This window comes from Eucalyptus grandis, chromosome 11 (assembly GCF_016545825.1).
Source record: "Eucalyptus grandis isolate ANBG69807.140 chromosome 11, ASM1654582v1, whole genome shotgun sequence".
In the NCBI taxonomy this organism is placed as follows: Eukaryota; Viridiplantae; Streptophyta; class Magnoliopsida; order Myrtales; family Myrtaceae; genus Eucalyptus; species Eucalyptus grandis.
The window spans coordinates 15,145,242-15,160,854 of NC_052622.1; the positions used below are offsets into that span (position 1 = coordinate 15,145,242).

Genomic DNA, 15,613 nt, shown 5'->3' on the forward strand with positions numbered 1-15,613 from the left:
GAATTTAGTTGGTATCAGATAGAAATGGTGACAGTGAGCAGCTGTGTTAGATTCAGACGCTGAGGTTGCTATATTTCTTATCGTCTCGCTGGACATTTAGCTGCTCAGTCACTTTGGCTCCTTAGAGTGATTCCAAAAGACTGATGACGGCGGATGTGTTTAAATGGGTACAGCAAGTCAGCAACGGAAAAATGTCGAGTCAGACTGCCGAGGCAGTGTAAGTGGAGATATGAGGTGAGTGATGAATATGTGGATGTGATTTTTCAGCTGGCCCTCTTGTTACTGTTGTTCGATAATTGAAGAAGTTACTCCATCGATCGTTAAGTAAGGAAGTTGCTCTTTGGTACAAGTCAAATACCCCTACAAAATTCAAACGCGGACTACTTTGCGGACTCTGTACTTCTGCAATTCAGCCAACCCTTTGTTGTTGAAGAATTCTGAGTCAGCTTTATTTGGGTCAATAGGCTCAATAGTTGAGCGTGTTGTCCCTGCTATATATTTTTCTGATGGATGTTGGTCACCTGTCCATTCGTGCGTTACTCATGGTTAAGATGCAATTACAAGCATCTTTGAACATCGACACCAGCCGGAAATATTAACTCAGTGTCCGATGTCTTTGCTCAAGTTTTATGATCTCTGGGGAGAACTGGGAATTACCACATTTGAGGAGCAGCAGCGATTGTAACTTTCCTGAGCTGGTTGGCCTAATTCAATCAGGTGCTCGTTGGTCAGGTTGTCAACACCACGGTTTGGTAACAATTGTCCATTCGAAATAATCTTTGTTTAGCTCACGGTTTGCTGGTGAGATAACACTTAAGTGCATCGAGTAAAGTGGATTTCAACCAATTTGATAACCTTTGTTTAGTTCACACCTTACCCTCACCCTATAGTATCACGTTGAGCCAGAGAAGCAATGGAGCATATGTCCAAGTCCTCGTATGTGTCCGTCTTTTTAATTATTTTTGATCCAGTTGCATGATTCATCTCACATGTGCGATGCAGTATGTCAGGAAAAAAAACTCTTGACAGATTGCAAATATTGCTCCAGCTAAAATTGTGAATTATATGATAGCCTAATGGTCATCCAAGGTTCCAAGATCAAAACAAAGTTGCCGAAACCTCGGGGTGATTCATCTCGAAATTGGATTATTGAAGTCATTAGAATCTTAGTATTATAATTCGTTTCCATGTTGCGAGATCCAATTTTACTGGATGAAGTTTCGAACATAAATATTTTTGTCAGTGGGATTTTCATCCCTTGTTAGTTCAATTTCAAAGGAAACCAGGGCAAAAGCGAAATTCCCTTCCAATACAAAGAGCAGGAAAAAGCTGAGCTGTTCGTCAAAGGTCAAAGCAAATTTCCCCGCATCCGCCAAGGTTGACTCGGGCGCATGTTCACACTGCATAGACGTACCAAAGATTTCGCGGGGGCCATTAAGTTTTTTACAGCACAAGGTAGACACAATCATTCGCTACTTAATCATTAAAGCGCGCCTCATATTACGACTGGTAAGCAGTAAAAAGCAACCTTGCGGAGCGCAGGTTTGTACTCTTGTCAAACTTTCATCTAACATAGAGATGGATCTTGGGTTGCCATCACCACCCAGAAAGCAGAAATATCAGAATAACCCACTAAATTTTTTTCCATAATATTCCAAAGCCGTCTCGCTATATGGCTCAAAATTCCATATGGGAGAAGACGAACAAAAGCATGTATTTGCAATTGCTTACCTTATACATACTAGTCCCTTTCGCATATATCTTCACTAGGGTATCAAAAAAGCCTGAACCGATCTAGAGTGCAAAACTGTGGGATGTTTTTCTTCATATTGAATGCTAGTGAAGTGGGTTATTGATTTAGAAAAAAAAGAAGTGGGTTACTGATCTCCCATCCAAACGCTTCCGAGCAGTACATAGACACTGTGCGCCTATTCTATGATCTGACAATCTATTGCTTTAGAACTTCAATAAATCAGTGCTTAAAAACTGGATGAGAACATGGTAACTGTTCTCATGCATATAAGTGACTTCAATTACAAGATTTCACTTTCGAACTCCTGACGTTTACCGATCCCACTTATCGTGCAATAAACCCAAGCAAACTGCTCCAGCGGAGAGAATGCAAATCATGCAGAGAGCAGAGTCCTTCCTTGGTTTTCTTAAACACCTCCAAGATTTAAACAATTAATTCCCCTCCAGATAATTATTGGGATTGGATATCATGTGCTCCAGCGACTCTCCTGTCTATTTGGTCAGAACCTTTAGGTCCTCCAAGACTGACTGAATGGGTGGCCTCTCTCATAACTGGGTTTCGATCACCTTGTAATATTATACCCCTTTATGCTCTCTGCAGCTTCCCTCGATATCTTGTAGAAGGCCATTAAAAGATTGAGTGCTTACTAATAAAAGACCTCCGACAATGCTGCACAATCCAAACTCAAAGGAAACTAGCGTCCTGCAGTTGACTTCTCATCCTTGTTAAGCACCAACACTTCTACTAATTCCTGCAAAGGAGAGCATCGTAACTGACTAGCGATGATTTTTCCAACTCTCAAGATTAAAAAACATTAGATAATGAGTTCTTGAGCTTAAAGAATGATAAAGAGTGTGCTTTGAAAAATAATCACAAAAGTTATCAATTTATCAGACCTTGTAATTATTTTTACTATAGTAGGCCAGATGAAAGGCAAAGTTTGATTCTTACATTAGAAAATTGCTCAGTTATAAGTCCAAATTGCATCACATGATCCCTTGTTATACATTATATTTGACCACCCCTTGTTTATTGCAGCAACTTTGGACATGCCTTGATGGACATTTGAACCACACTGAGGAAAGCCAAGAAGTCGGAAAATGAGCAATCCTGGACCAGTAAGAGAAAAACATATGAGAAGGACATGTTTACCAATGTATTTATTCAAAGAATTACACCAAGAAAATTCCAAGGAAACTTATTTTCAAAATGATAGCCAACTACAGATTTCAGCACATCAAATAGAAAATTATTGAATGTTTTTTCCTCATCCTAGGAGCACCAAATGCAAAATCCAAGAATGATGACCCAACATATAGGACAAAGAGCTTGACTAATGCTAGGCAAGAGAGAAGCACCAACAGGCATACAAAACATAAGCAAAATGCATATGCAAACTTTCTAGCGATATTAGAATTCAAAACAGAAGCATATTCCTTCTTAAGGCCCCGACCAAAGCTCTCTATATCTCCTTAGTATAGGAGTGGTTCCTCCCCCACCCTCCACAGCTGCAAGCAGAATCTCCAACCACAAAATTGTATTTCATTGTTCTCCTCCTAAAATCCCCATCAAGGGTCTTCATCAGCAAAGGCAAGTCTGATCTAAGCCAAATGACAATTAGGTACTCAAAAAGCAACGTTCACTTGTACAGTTGAGAGATCCTTTTACAACACCGAGTGCAAGCTCTTGATTGTTCTACCTAGTGCATAATTCAGGAAGCATTTCTTACCTGCAAAATGCGAGTGAATACACATCTGAAGACTTAAGCTTAGAATAGAAAATTTTATCAATTAACTGTCTTCTGAAAGCATAGATCAAGTGTTGTCTGTCATCTATGTATCCTGCTTCATGTTTGAAACTTGTCAACCCCACAAAAGACACCTGATTGTGTAATTTCACCAGGTAGCAGAGTTGTCTCCTCACATGATCTGAAGCAACCAAAAAGGGCGAGGTAATTGTTGTCGTCATAAGATGAACAGCCATTTTAAACAATTTTAGTCCAGTCTTGACTATATGGATAAAAAAGCTTGTATTTAATGCCATAAAAAAAGAGGCATGCATGCGCAACTGTTGTTGGTTGAAATCAAAGCTTGAAAGCAATCGTGACACTTTAGCTGATGGCACCACAGGTAGCGCAATTTTCTGGCCTGAGAAAGGGTGTAATTTCCACATCAATATCGTGCCAACACTCTAGCCATATAAATCTGCGACTGGAGCTTTTTGGCGTCCCTCCTATATCCAGACATCTTGAGGCCAGTAAGAACAGCCTTTTGTGCAGACTTGAGTATTTTCGTTCCACTTCTCAAGCAAGAAAGCAGTACCTTGGAAGCACTACGAAACCTCCCAAGTTTACATAGACTGTGCACGACTGAGGAATAGGTAAAATCATCTTTAGTCTCCATAGACTCGAACAATCTCATAGCCGCTTCCATATAACCAGCCTTAAATAACCTGTCAATCATGCAATTGAGAGCAACCCGGTTCGAGCCAAGACCTAAAACTTTCATTCTGTCTAAATGGCGATAAGCCCCCTCAATATCACCTGCTCTACACAGACCATCAATAATAATTGCGTGTGTGTAGGCATCACACTCCAGACCTCGTTTCTCAAGTTCCTCCACCACTGCATAGGCAGCACCTAGCCTACCTTCCCTACAGTGCAGATTAATCAGGGTATTATAGGACACCAAATCAAGCCCTATTCCATTTTTCAACATCCGATCCATCCATCGATTTGCCTCCTCTATCCTACCAATCTTAATTAAACCGCCAACTGCCGTACAGTAACCAAAGCCATCAAAAGTATGACCTCGATTTGCCATCTCCAAGAAGACCTCAAGCCCTTGTTCGTACTTCTGAAACTTAAAGCAACATTTCATGACTGTGGTGAAGGTTATGGCATTAGGATTTTCATCTGTTTCCAAAAGCTCCATTATCATTGTCTTTGCGGCTCTCCATTGCCCCGCTTTGCAGAGTCCATCGATAAGAAGATTGTACGTAACTAGTTCCGGAACGACTCCATGCCGCTGTAAATTCCTAAACAACATGAGGCCATGCATAGCATACCCATTCTTGCACAGCCCGTTGATCAGGATGTTAAATGTATCTTGACCAGGAGTAATCTCGCTGAGCACCAGATTCCGGAACACATTGTAACCTTCGTCCGGATTTCCCACCTTGAAAAAACAGTGCATCAGTGTGTTGTAGCTCCACCGGTCAGGATGTATACTTAATTCAAGCATTTCGTCGAACAGGTCGAGGGTCAACGATAAAGACCGCTTCCTGGTCGAACCAGCGACCAACGAATTATAAGTGATCACGTCCGGGCTTATCCCGGCTTCCCTCATTCGAGGGATAACGTCCAAAGCCGCACCCATGCCGACGAAACGACAGTAGGCATCGACTAGAATATTGTAAGTCACCACATTCGGCAGCACTCCTAATCTTATGGCGTCAATCAGGAGGACCTCAGCTCGCTGCAGTTGCTGGGTTTTGCACACGGAAGCTATGCAGATGTTCAGCAACCTAGTGGATAATCCCCCCACCATTCTCTGGACTCAACAACACCGCTCATCACATAAGGCTCGCGCCCCTGCAACAAATCACGGCATACGACGCGTAAAGATTGGATTTTTCCTTCTGGGTTCCTCCTCCCCTCAATTGATCCTCAGCGTCAAGAACAAACCCAGAAAGGCTTGACGCCCGCGCCGACTGCTGCGGTCGTTATGGTGAACTCGTGCTCAGCTGAAAGTTCGAAATTTGATGAGAGAGATTGCGAGCGGCGGGAACGATTAGTTCAAGAATCGAGAGAATGAGCTGAGATGGTGGTGCTTCATTCGGCGCCGCACGCTCTGGTTCGATGGCTTCGGGGTCGGATCGGCTTGGTCGGGACGGTGCGCCCCCGAGGTCGTGCTCCTTGATGTCCACTCCTGAGCACCGGCGACGGCCACCGCAGTTGACGAGAGGCGAAGTCCTAAAGGAAAGGCCCAAGTGCAAGAGCACAGCACGGCCTATATTTCGATGGCCGGACATGCCGGGGTGGCACGGCACGAGGCCTGTGTCCGGCCGGGGCCGATCCGGGTCTTTGTCTGTGATTGCGTTTTCGCCCAAGGCCCTTTTTAGTGGCCCATGACTAATAGCCCGATAGCTAATGAAGCAGCAGCATGTTTGATACTTAGCTATAGGGGTATTAAAAACTGAATCGAAAATTGAACCAAGTTGAACCAAAAAGTTCAGTTTTTTTCAGTTCGATTCTCATTTGGTTTGATTTTCATTAAAAACTGATTTTTTTTTAACAGGTTCGAGTTTTATCAATTCAGTTAATCGAACCAAACCGAGTAAAATTTAAAATTTTCATTTTATTTTTTTAATTTTAATTTTCTTTTTCTTCTCCTTCTTCATTGGCCGATCACCGACCATCACCATGGCTAGCGATAGGCCAGAGGCGAATTGAAGCCTCACTGGCTTGTGGCAAGGCTCCACCTCTCCTAATCAGGCAAGGCTGAGCTCGAGCCTACTAGATTTGGCCACTTAGGTGAGGCTGGTCGGATCTAGCAAGCTCAAGCTCACCAATGTTGGGTAGGTTGGGCCTTGCCATAGGCTACCGAGGCTCAACCCCACTGGAATCTAGCGAGCTAGAGCCTCGTTGTCCTATGGCAAGGCTCTAACTCGCCTCTAGTGAGTCGCCAGCCAATGAAGAAGGAGAAGAAAAAGAAAAAGAAAAAGAAAAAAAATAAAAAATTCAAAAATTGATTGATTTGTTTTTTTTTTTAAATCTATTAAAAGAGGTGCATATAGGAAATAAAACAAAAGTAAAAATTGAAAAACCAAACTGAACTAGAATTTCGACTCGGTTTTGTTTCGGTTCAGATCAGATTTTTGTTTGGTTCAATAAATATTCTTATCAATTCAGTTTGGTTCGGTTTTCCAAAAAAATTAAATCAAACCAAACCATTTACACCTTTACTTACCTCCATAGGATTGGTGGTCGATCCGGAAGGCCCATGGCCACGGCTTCTAGTAGAGGTTCCTTAGCAATCCGTTTGTATTGAGCTTTATATCGACACATATTAAGTTACAATGAGTGGAGGGTAACATTTTCAGGGTCAATGTAATTGATTTGGGCGCTAGAGAGTTTTCACCCAGGCCGTATATGTCACAAGTCTGAATTGAACTTAACTAGTTCATGAAGCTTCACCGATCTCCACACTAGTACCCTGAAATTATAAAAGAAAGCTCCAAAGATTTCGATCCATGCCTAAATGGCAAGGCCGAACCCCAGAATCAAGATCCTAAGGCATGCATCGATTCCTGACTTTGACATCGATCTCTCCAATTTCAGATTTTTCTAAACCCGAGCTCTCGATTTGAGCTCGAGCATTGCGTTTAAATCAGAATTCGACCCTACCTTTCAAAGAACATGTTGCTAATACCCGTACCAATTAAAATTTTAGAAAGAGTCCCGACTGCTTATGTACAAGCTTGAATAGTTCAGAGGTGGCCCCTCGTCAATTCGTCATTCATGCCCGTCCGATTCCGTTAGGAGACTTTGAAAGTTGTCACGTCCCGCCTGAAATGGTCGTGTGTGTATATATATATATCAACCAGGAATTCTTCTTTAAATTAAAGGGTTAGGATTAGCAATTTTCAACTTGATCCTTTTTACATGAGACATAATTAAGCGTGTTTATGTTGAGTTCACATGTATTTGTGTCATGAGCAAGTCAATCCATTTACATTTGAAGAACCGACGTGTTGTTTCACAAATTTGGTCTTTTCAATACATTTATAACACACTTAGACATGTATTGATAAATATGTTAATACTTCACATCGATCAACACTATTGGATATGTTTAGACACATTTGATTACACATATTGACATGTCATTAGTGACAGCACGACGTGTTTAGATACATTTGAATATGTTTATGTGACTTGTGAACCACAAAATGACATTTAGAGACATGATATGACTAATAAAATGCGTTGTGTTCGGATTAAACCCAAATTTGACACTACACCGTTAGGACGCGAGATCATGAACCGCCATGAAGTGCCGGCCTCAAGCGCAATCACGGTTACTTCAAAAGAAATCAAAACACTCCAACAAACAGCATGATATATACGTTTGAATACAAAGTGGTCCTGTCCTATATGTTTACATCTAGTGTTACTCATACAATGGTGAAGAACACTTCCTCGTACTCATACAATGGTGAAGAACACTTCCTCGTACACGATCTACTTCAGGTATTGAGGTTTCGTTTTACTTTTCAACGAAAATTTTTAACATCGGACGATGTATTTTTGAGAGGGTCCGATGCTTTCTTATACACCTCAAGCAAATCAACGCATTTGATTTTTATTTTAATATTTAGAACTCATTAGATTTTATCGATGCGAGCATGTCTAGCTTATATCCATATAACCCTCCCTCCCCCCCAAAAAAAAAAGGGAGTTTAATCGGTTTTTATTTAATACTAAGGTGACTGGTCGAATTAATTAAAACTTACTCTTGAGTGGTTCAAAATCTTTGTCATTTCAAAATCAAATTCTTTTGTCACTTTTTGATCACTAAAAATAACCGTGGCATAAGTTCGCCTTGTGTACCAAGCATAGGGATCACTCGGTTTTGATTGACTTTGAGGTGAAAATAAGAAATATATATACACACAAAGTAAAAGAAAAAGGGGGAAGATCTTCATCTTCTTGCTATTTTATTTTCCTTCTTGTTATGGCATTTTGTGTGGGGGGAAGAGGATTGGGCTTGGGCCAGGCCCATGAACTTTAGGGAGGCTGGGAGCCCCAGCAGTCGACCTACAAACCAGAGAATCCTAAAGAATCGATTCGAAGATTTCGAGCACTTTAGGAAGATTAGAAATTTCATGAAGAAAACAGGATGTTGGTATTTTCATGGACGAGACTTTCGGCTATTTTGTTCCGCTTTCTACAAAGTAAAAAAACTTTTAAATTTACCTTGCCAGAACTTTAAATATTATTCCAATTTTGGAAATTACAAGAAGAGTTATGCACGAATCTATGTATGAAGGAATTTGTATATTACGAAAGGGTTTAGAAAATGAAGGCCCTTTAGTGCTATAATAGATGCCCAACCAGCAAATTGTTTTGAAATTTCAAAAGAGAAATTCGCTTTTTGAACCCATCCTTGGATCAATCCTTGTAGTTCAGGTTAAGAAAAATATTTTAAAAAGCAAAAACTAAAAGTTTAATCCCTCAATATCAAAAACTTTGAATAGAAATGTATATGTGTGTATATATATACACATTTCTTAGCTTTCCATGACCAAGGATCCTTACTCACAATTTAGGTTTCGATCAAGATTGGGATAGATACATATTGTGAAAACTAATAAATATGTCCTTTTACCATATTATCAAATTTATTAAAAGAAAAAAAAACAAGACGCAATCAAAATTCATCTTGGACCTCGAAATTGAAAACTTGAACCTGCTCGTCTAGTTAAATGGGTGGCAAAAAAGATGCAGTAAATATTAAATACGCAGCTTGTAGGTTAGGTGTAGATTAGGTCCACTTAAAAACCTGAGAAATCTTAGCCCCAAAAACCTTGTTTTAACCGTGGCATAAGTCCACCTTGTGTACCAAGCAGAAAGATCACTCGGTTTTGATTGACTTTGAGGTTAAAATAAGATATATGTTGCATGTGTGTGACTATATATATATATATAAAGAGAAAAAGAGAAAGATCCACATTCTTGCCATTTCATTTTCCTCCTTGTTATGGCATTTTGCTTGGGGGAGGGGGTTGGGCTTGGACCAGTCCCATGAATTTTAGGGAGGCCGGGCCTGACCCAGCATCTGACCCACAAACTAGAACATTAATGAGTTGATTTCAATATTTGGAACCCTCGAGGAAGGTTAGAAATTTCATGGAGAAACTTTCATGGAGAAACTTTCATGGAAGATAATTTCGACCATTTGGTTCCGCTTTCTACAAAGTAAACAAATTTTAATTTTCCTTTCAAAGCTTAAAATATTATTTGAATTTCGATAAATTTATAGGAAAAGTCATGCATGCGTCTATATATTAAAATTCAAATATCTTGAAAATTCTAAGTGTTTCGGCAAGGACCGATGCAAGGGGCCCTATTGGCCTTGGCTCTATACATCCGCCGGCCCTATAATCTGTCAGATATTTGTTGAGTATTTTATTATCATCTTAAATTTAGAATACTACATAATGAAACTATATGAGGTAAATATTCAATAAAATTAGGAGTTCCAACATTATATTGGCCGCCATAATCTTATTCAACGCAGCCATTTTTATATCTCTAAATCTGTGGCCCCTCTAATTTTTTAGTGCTGGACCAATCCTAGTATTTCATGTCAAGAAAAAATTATAAAGCAAAATAAAAGTTTCATCTCTCGATATCAAAGACTTCGTGACAAGTTCAGCAAAAGTTTCTTCAACAAATTCTTCTTTTTATGTTATGAGTAAATATGCGCGTGTGTATATATATACATCATATACATTTTCTAGTTTTCATGCATACTAAGAATCCTTACTTGCAACATTGGCTGCGATCAAGATTTTAGTATATGTATATTGGGAAAATTAAAGGCCCTAGCTGTTTCGTGGAAAATATATCATTTTTAAAAAATATTTTTCGAAAGTCATTTTCTAAGAAAATGATAAGATATTATGATATTTAGTTAAAACATGAAAATAAATTAGAAAATATTTTCCACCATTTGATATGAAAAATGTGATTTGATTTTCTTGAGAAAATTACCAAAAAATCTAAAATTTTAATTATTTTCTTTTATTCTTTATTCTTTTTTTTTCCTTTTCTTTCTCCATCTTCTTGACCACGAGGCACGAGACGAGCTCACTCAAGTCCGGCGAGGTCGAGGTCGAGCTTGCTTGATAAGGGTGAGCATGGTTTTATAGTAGAACATGGAACCTAAGAATCAGATTAGTGGGAATCTGTTCAATTCCAAATTCTAATGTATGCATGGTAGGGTTTCAAGTTCCAAAACTTGGGAAGCTTATTTCAACGAGTAAGATTCATGTTCTAAGTTGGTAAAACTTGGAACCTCTAACTTAGAACCTAAAATAAGTTTTTGTATTTTTCTTAGTTTATTTCTTACTAGTATCTAATGATATTACATGAGAATCAATGATGAGTGTATAATCTGGAGCTATTAGTCCGAGTTTCAATTTTATGACTAAGATTTTCACTTTGTTAATATTTCATAATTTTCATGTGTCTAAATATAAGTTATGATCAGTGAATTGTAGTAGCAAATGATAGTTATTAAATATGATAATTCACTGCAATCGTTCAATTAATAATAAAAGGGACTCCAAAGAAAGATTGTCGACTTATTGAGTTGCTTGAAGGTCACAAGTTCATCAATTGCAAATGGATGTATAACACTAAAAGGAATGCAAAGAAAAATTGGCAAGTTTAAAGCCAAATTGGTTGCTAAGAATTTCACTCAAAAAGAAGGGATGGATAGTGAAGAAATATTTTTCTAGTCTCTTCTAAAAATTCTTTTAAATTGAACATGACATTAGTAGCTCATTTTGATACTCTAGATGAGTTAAAACTATCTTTCCAAATAAATACCTTGATAATGAATCCTATATGGTGCAACTCAAAATTTTGTAGTAGATGATTCAAGTTAAGTTGTGTGTAGACTGAAAAGTCTTATTTATAGCATCAAGCAAGTTTCTAAATAATGTTATTAAAGTTTCATAGTGTTGTCATTAGGTTCAATTAAGAATACAATAAATCAGCATATATATTGGAAAGTCAGTGGGAGGAAAGTTATTATTCTCACACTATGTATTGCAAATGGTGATCTTGAATTTCAGCATAAGACAAAATAGATATTATCGAAATTTTTTGACATAGAGGACCTTGATGAGGCATATTTATCCTTCATACTAAGATTCGTAAGGATCGTTCTTGCTGTGTATTGGATTTATCTCAAAGGAAATTTGTTAATTGTATTTTGGAAAGATTCGGTAAACATTACTGCAAGCTATGAATTGCTCCAATCGTTAAGGGTGATGAATTGAATTTATCACATTGTCCTCATTCAGATATTGAGAAAACTTAATTGAAGGATATATTTTGTGTTAGTGCACTTACAAGTATCATGTATGCTTAAATTTGCATTAAACAAAACATTGCTTTTGTGATAGGATTTCTAGATAGATATTAGTTAAATCCATGATACAATCACTAAGTCACTACCTAGGAGGTTTTTAGATACTGAAAAAGAACAAAAGACTATATACTGATTTACAGACATGTTCAAATCCTATAGCTAGTGGGGTATTTGGATGCAAATTTTACTAGCTATTAGGATAACATAAAGTCAACAATGAAATACATCAGAAGGAGGTGCAATAAATGGAAATCTATGTCATCCTCTAATATATAAGTGGAGTTTGTAGTATGTTTTTTGGCAACTACTCAAGTTATTTGGCTTTGGAATCTCATTAGGGAGTTGACTATATTTATTTTTGTGGATAGATTCATACAGTTGTATTAATTTTGCTTATTAATAACAACGGATGTCTTAAGATTCAAAATATATGGCGGTTAAGTTTTTGACTAGAAAAAAAAGGTAGAGAATGGTGATGTTACAGTGAAACATATTTTTACAAATGATATGGTTATATATCAAATAACTAAAGGTTTTTGCCCTTGTGTTCTTGAACAACATGTCATCAACATGGACTTAGGAGCATCATAAGATACCATTATTTAGTGAGAGTTGTTTCAGTTTTGTTCTAATAAAGTTTATATCTGTATTTGTTACATTTAGTAGCGTGTTTAGTAACCATTCTGTTCTTGGGAATAATTTATGATAAAAAATGATTCTTTTTTATTTTGTTCTCGGGAACAATTTCTAAGTATTTTAAACCATTTGATAACTATCCAAAATTTTTATTCTTGAAATAGAATCGTGTTTGGTAATGTTCTCAAATTTTATCATCTAAATCATTTTCTTTTAATTTTTAGATAATTTTATTACTTTTTTTCTTCTTCTTTTCTTTTCTTCATTTCTTCTTCTTCTTCTTCTTCAAGGTCTTCTTCATCGTTGGCCCTCGGCCTTGGGATGATCGTTGCAACCTCGCCCGTCGACAAGGCTCGATGATCTCATCCGGAGCATCTTCTTCTTCTTCTTCTCGGACGAGGCCGTGCCTCATTGACATCGAGCCGTGCCTCGTTGACCGAGCCTCGCCTAGCTGCTGACAAGGCTCGACCGAGCATGCTTAGCCGCCGGTAGGGCTCGACCTCGCTAGATCTAGGCGAGGTTGAGCCTCACCTAGTCATGGCTCGACCGAGCTTGGCTAGTGGCTAGGGGAGGCCCGGGCGAGGTTCGCCTGGCCACTGGTGAGCTTGCCGAACCAGTTGTCAGTGATCGTTGGTTGTGGGTGGCGACGGCAGAGGGCGGCAACAGAGGGTGACAGTAGTGGTGGCGGTTGAAGAAGAAGAGAGAGGGAAGCAGAACAAGAAGAAAAAAGAGAAAATAGAAAAAAAAATAGCTTGGCTTGATTCTATAATTGTTGTAGAGAACAAAGAATTAATTTTTTTTTTTTCATTTCTCGATTCTACTCCAAATCTATTCTCGAGAATAAATTTGTTCACATGAACAAAAATTTTAATAAACGGATTTTTATTCCAAATCTACTTTGGAAAAAAAAAAAAAATTTTCACTATTTGGCAAATTGCCAAACAGACCTTAGATATGTACCAACTTTTACATTCAATGAAATATTTATGAGTGTATTGTTATTATATTGAATATATATTAGCAAAAATTTCAAGTTATTGTATAAACCTTGAGTGAAGGCTTTGGCATCCAATTTTTAGCCTTGAGTATATATCTTGTTACACATAAAGAAATGTTAACCATAAGCACAAAACAAATGTAGGTTCATTGAAATCATAAAGATATTCTTTAATGGTATAAGATTTGTGACATTTAAGATATAAGAATGATGATTGATAAATAGGATATCACATAACATATTACTCTCTATTAGAGGTGTTAGCCATTTGCCACACTATCATATTAAATCCATGTCAATAAAGTTAAAAGCACTTGTGACCATGGAAGGCTCTGTGTGTATACGTGTAATTACTATCATGATTCGGTGTTTGAGACTTTATGAGAAATGATTGACTACTAAGAATTATCTCTAAACTAATGTTCCTACATAGTGTTATTTCAATTAATATAGCCCAAGTGGGAGAATGTAAAATTTTCCCAATGTAATATATATTAATTGATATTGTAATTTACCATCTTACGAGATTGATAAAATAAGGTAAAATAGAATGTTTCTTAATTAGTCTAATATAAGGCTGGTTAATGTGAGCCCATAATGGAAGGGCTTGGCTGAAAATTTTATAAATAATACTTAAATCTCTCATCTAACCCTAATACACACAACTATTGGGGTTTGCCCTAGTGGCCACCCTTCCAATATGGAAGGAGGAGGTGAGGGGTTTGAATCCCCACATTCTCAAAGGGGATTGGGGTGGGGATGGATTAGTTTCAAGTGTGGGTTTCGACTCCCACGCCCTATAAGGAGGCATGGCAAAAGTCTAAGAGTGAAAGTTATAATAAGAATAGTAAAGTAAGACTGCCAAAAAAAAAAAACAAAAAAAAACTAATACAAACATAATTATCTTTACAAAGGAGCATTTATTAAATATAAGTTTCAGAGTGAGAGTTAGAATATGAGTAGTAGAGTAGGACCGACCAAAAAAAAAAAAAACCGTAATACACCATAATTATCCTTACAAATGAGCATTTATTAAATATCAAAGGTGATGGCCCATCTCATTGAATTAGTGATATAAATGGTAATAGATGAGAATTTCTTGAGCTTGGATCATTGCTATTCATATCAAGAACGATGGTCCAAATCATGTGTGTAAAATCTCTTTGCATAATTACATATGTGTTTTTTATTTTAGTTATAAAGATCTTGAGTTGCGCTTTTGTGTCTTACATAAATTGCCATCCATTTATATGTTTTAATTTTCTCATTTGAACATTGATTGGAATTCAAATGAATTGATTAGACAATGAAAACAAAGGAAATTGAATGATGTGTTGACTTATGAGTTGTGCATCTACAAGAATGTTGATCAAGTTGTAATATGTGTTCTATATATCCTCACTGTCTCTTAAATAATACTAGAAATAATACAACTCGTCAGCTTCCTAAGTTGTGCTTGAATGGCATTCTAGAGATCGACTTAGTTAAGAGTCATTAGGTTAGGATTAATCAATGCATTTTGAAGAGAACATACTAAGTAGAGAACTAAAAAGAGAATATGATATAACGCTCGTTTCTTTGCTAAAATTGACATGATCTCAGTTAGCCTCCTTGATTGCCAGTTCAGCATTTGAAGCCACTCAAGTTACCAATCTGCTTGGTGGGCATAATCTCACTTAACGTCTGATGCATCCTCCCTAAAATCTTGTATATACATAAACCTTGAAAGCTTTTTGTCGGACTTGCCAAGGAAATCAAAGAAAGGATGTGCTCAAGAGAAACATAAGAGGATAGGGGAAGGCTATGAATTTGCAATTTATGGGAATTTCGTCGACAAAACATTTGTTATAATTCATGTGCTGTCTTTCTAAGGTCATGTGTAAGCAATGTGAAAATCCAATCATTCTTTGTTTTATATATAAATAGTGCTCTCCAGACATTTATTAATAAGATCCACAATTTTATTTTTGAAGATCCGACATGAACAAGATTATTTTGAGCAAAATAGCAATATTTATCATTATAGCCAATCTGATCAGAGTACAAACATTAATATCATTC

General features: G+C 37.5%; 1 protein-coding gene across 1 annotated transcript; it reads right to left on the bottom strand.

Moving 5' to 3' along the window:
* Positions 1–1,929: 1,929 nt before the first annotated feature.
* Positions 1,930–5,721, bottom strand: LOC104425010 (putative pentatricopeptide repeat-containing protein At4g17915). The gene is made up of 3 exons (XM_010037573.3): positions 3,483–5,721; positions 2,705–2,863; positions 1,930–2,504 (listed from the first exon to the last, which is right to left on the bottom strand). Exon 1 carries the CDS (start codon positions 5,299–5,301, stop codon positions 3,925–3,927), a length of 1,377 nt encoding a protein of 458 aa, XP_010035875.1. The 5' UTR covers positions 5,302–5,721; the 3' UTR covers positions 1,930–2,504; positions 2,705–2,863; positions 3,483–3,924.
* Between the last annotated feature and the right edge of the window lie 9,892 nt (positions 5,722–15,613).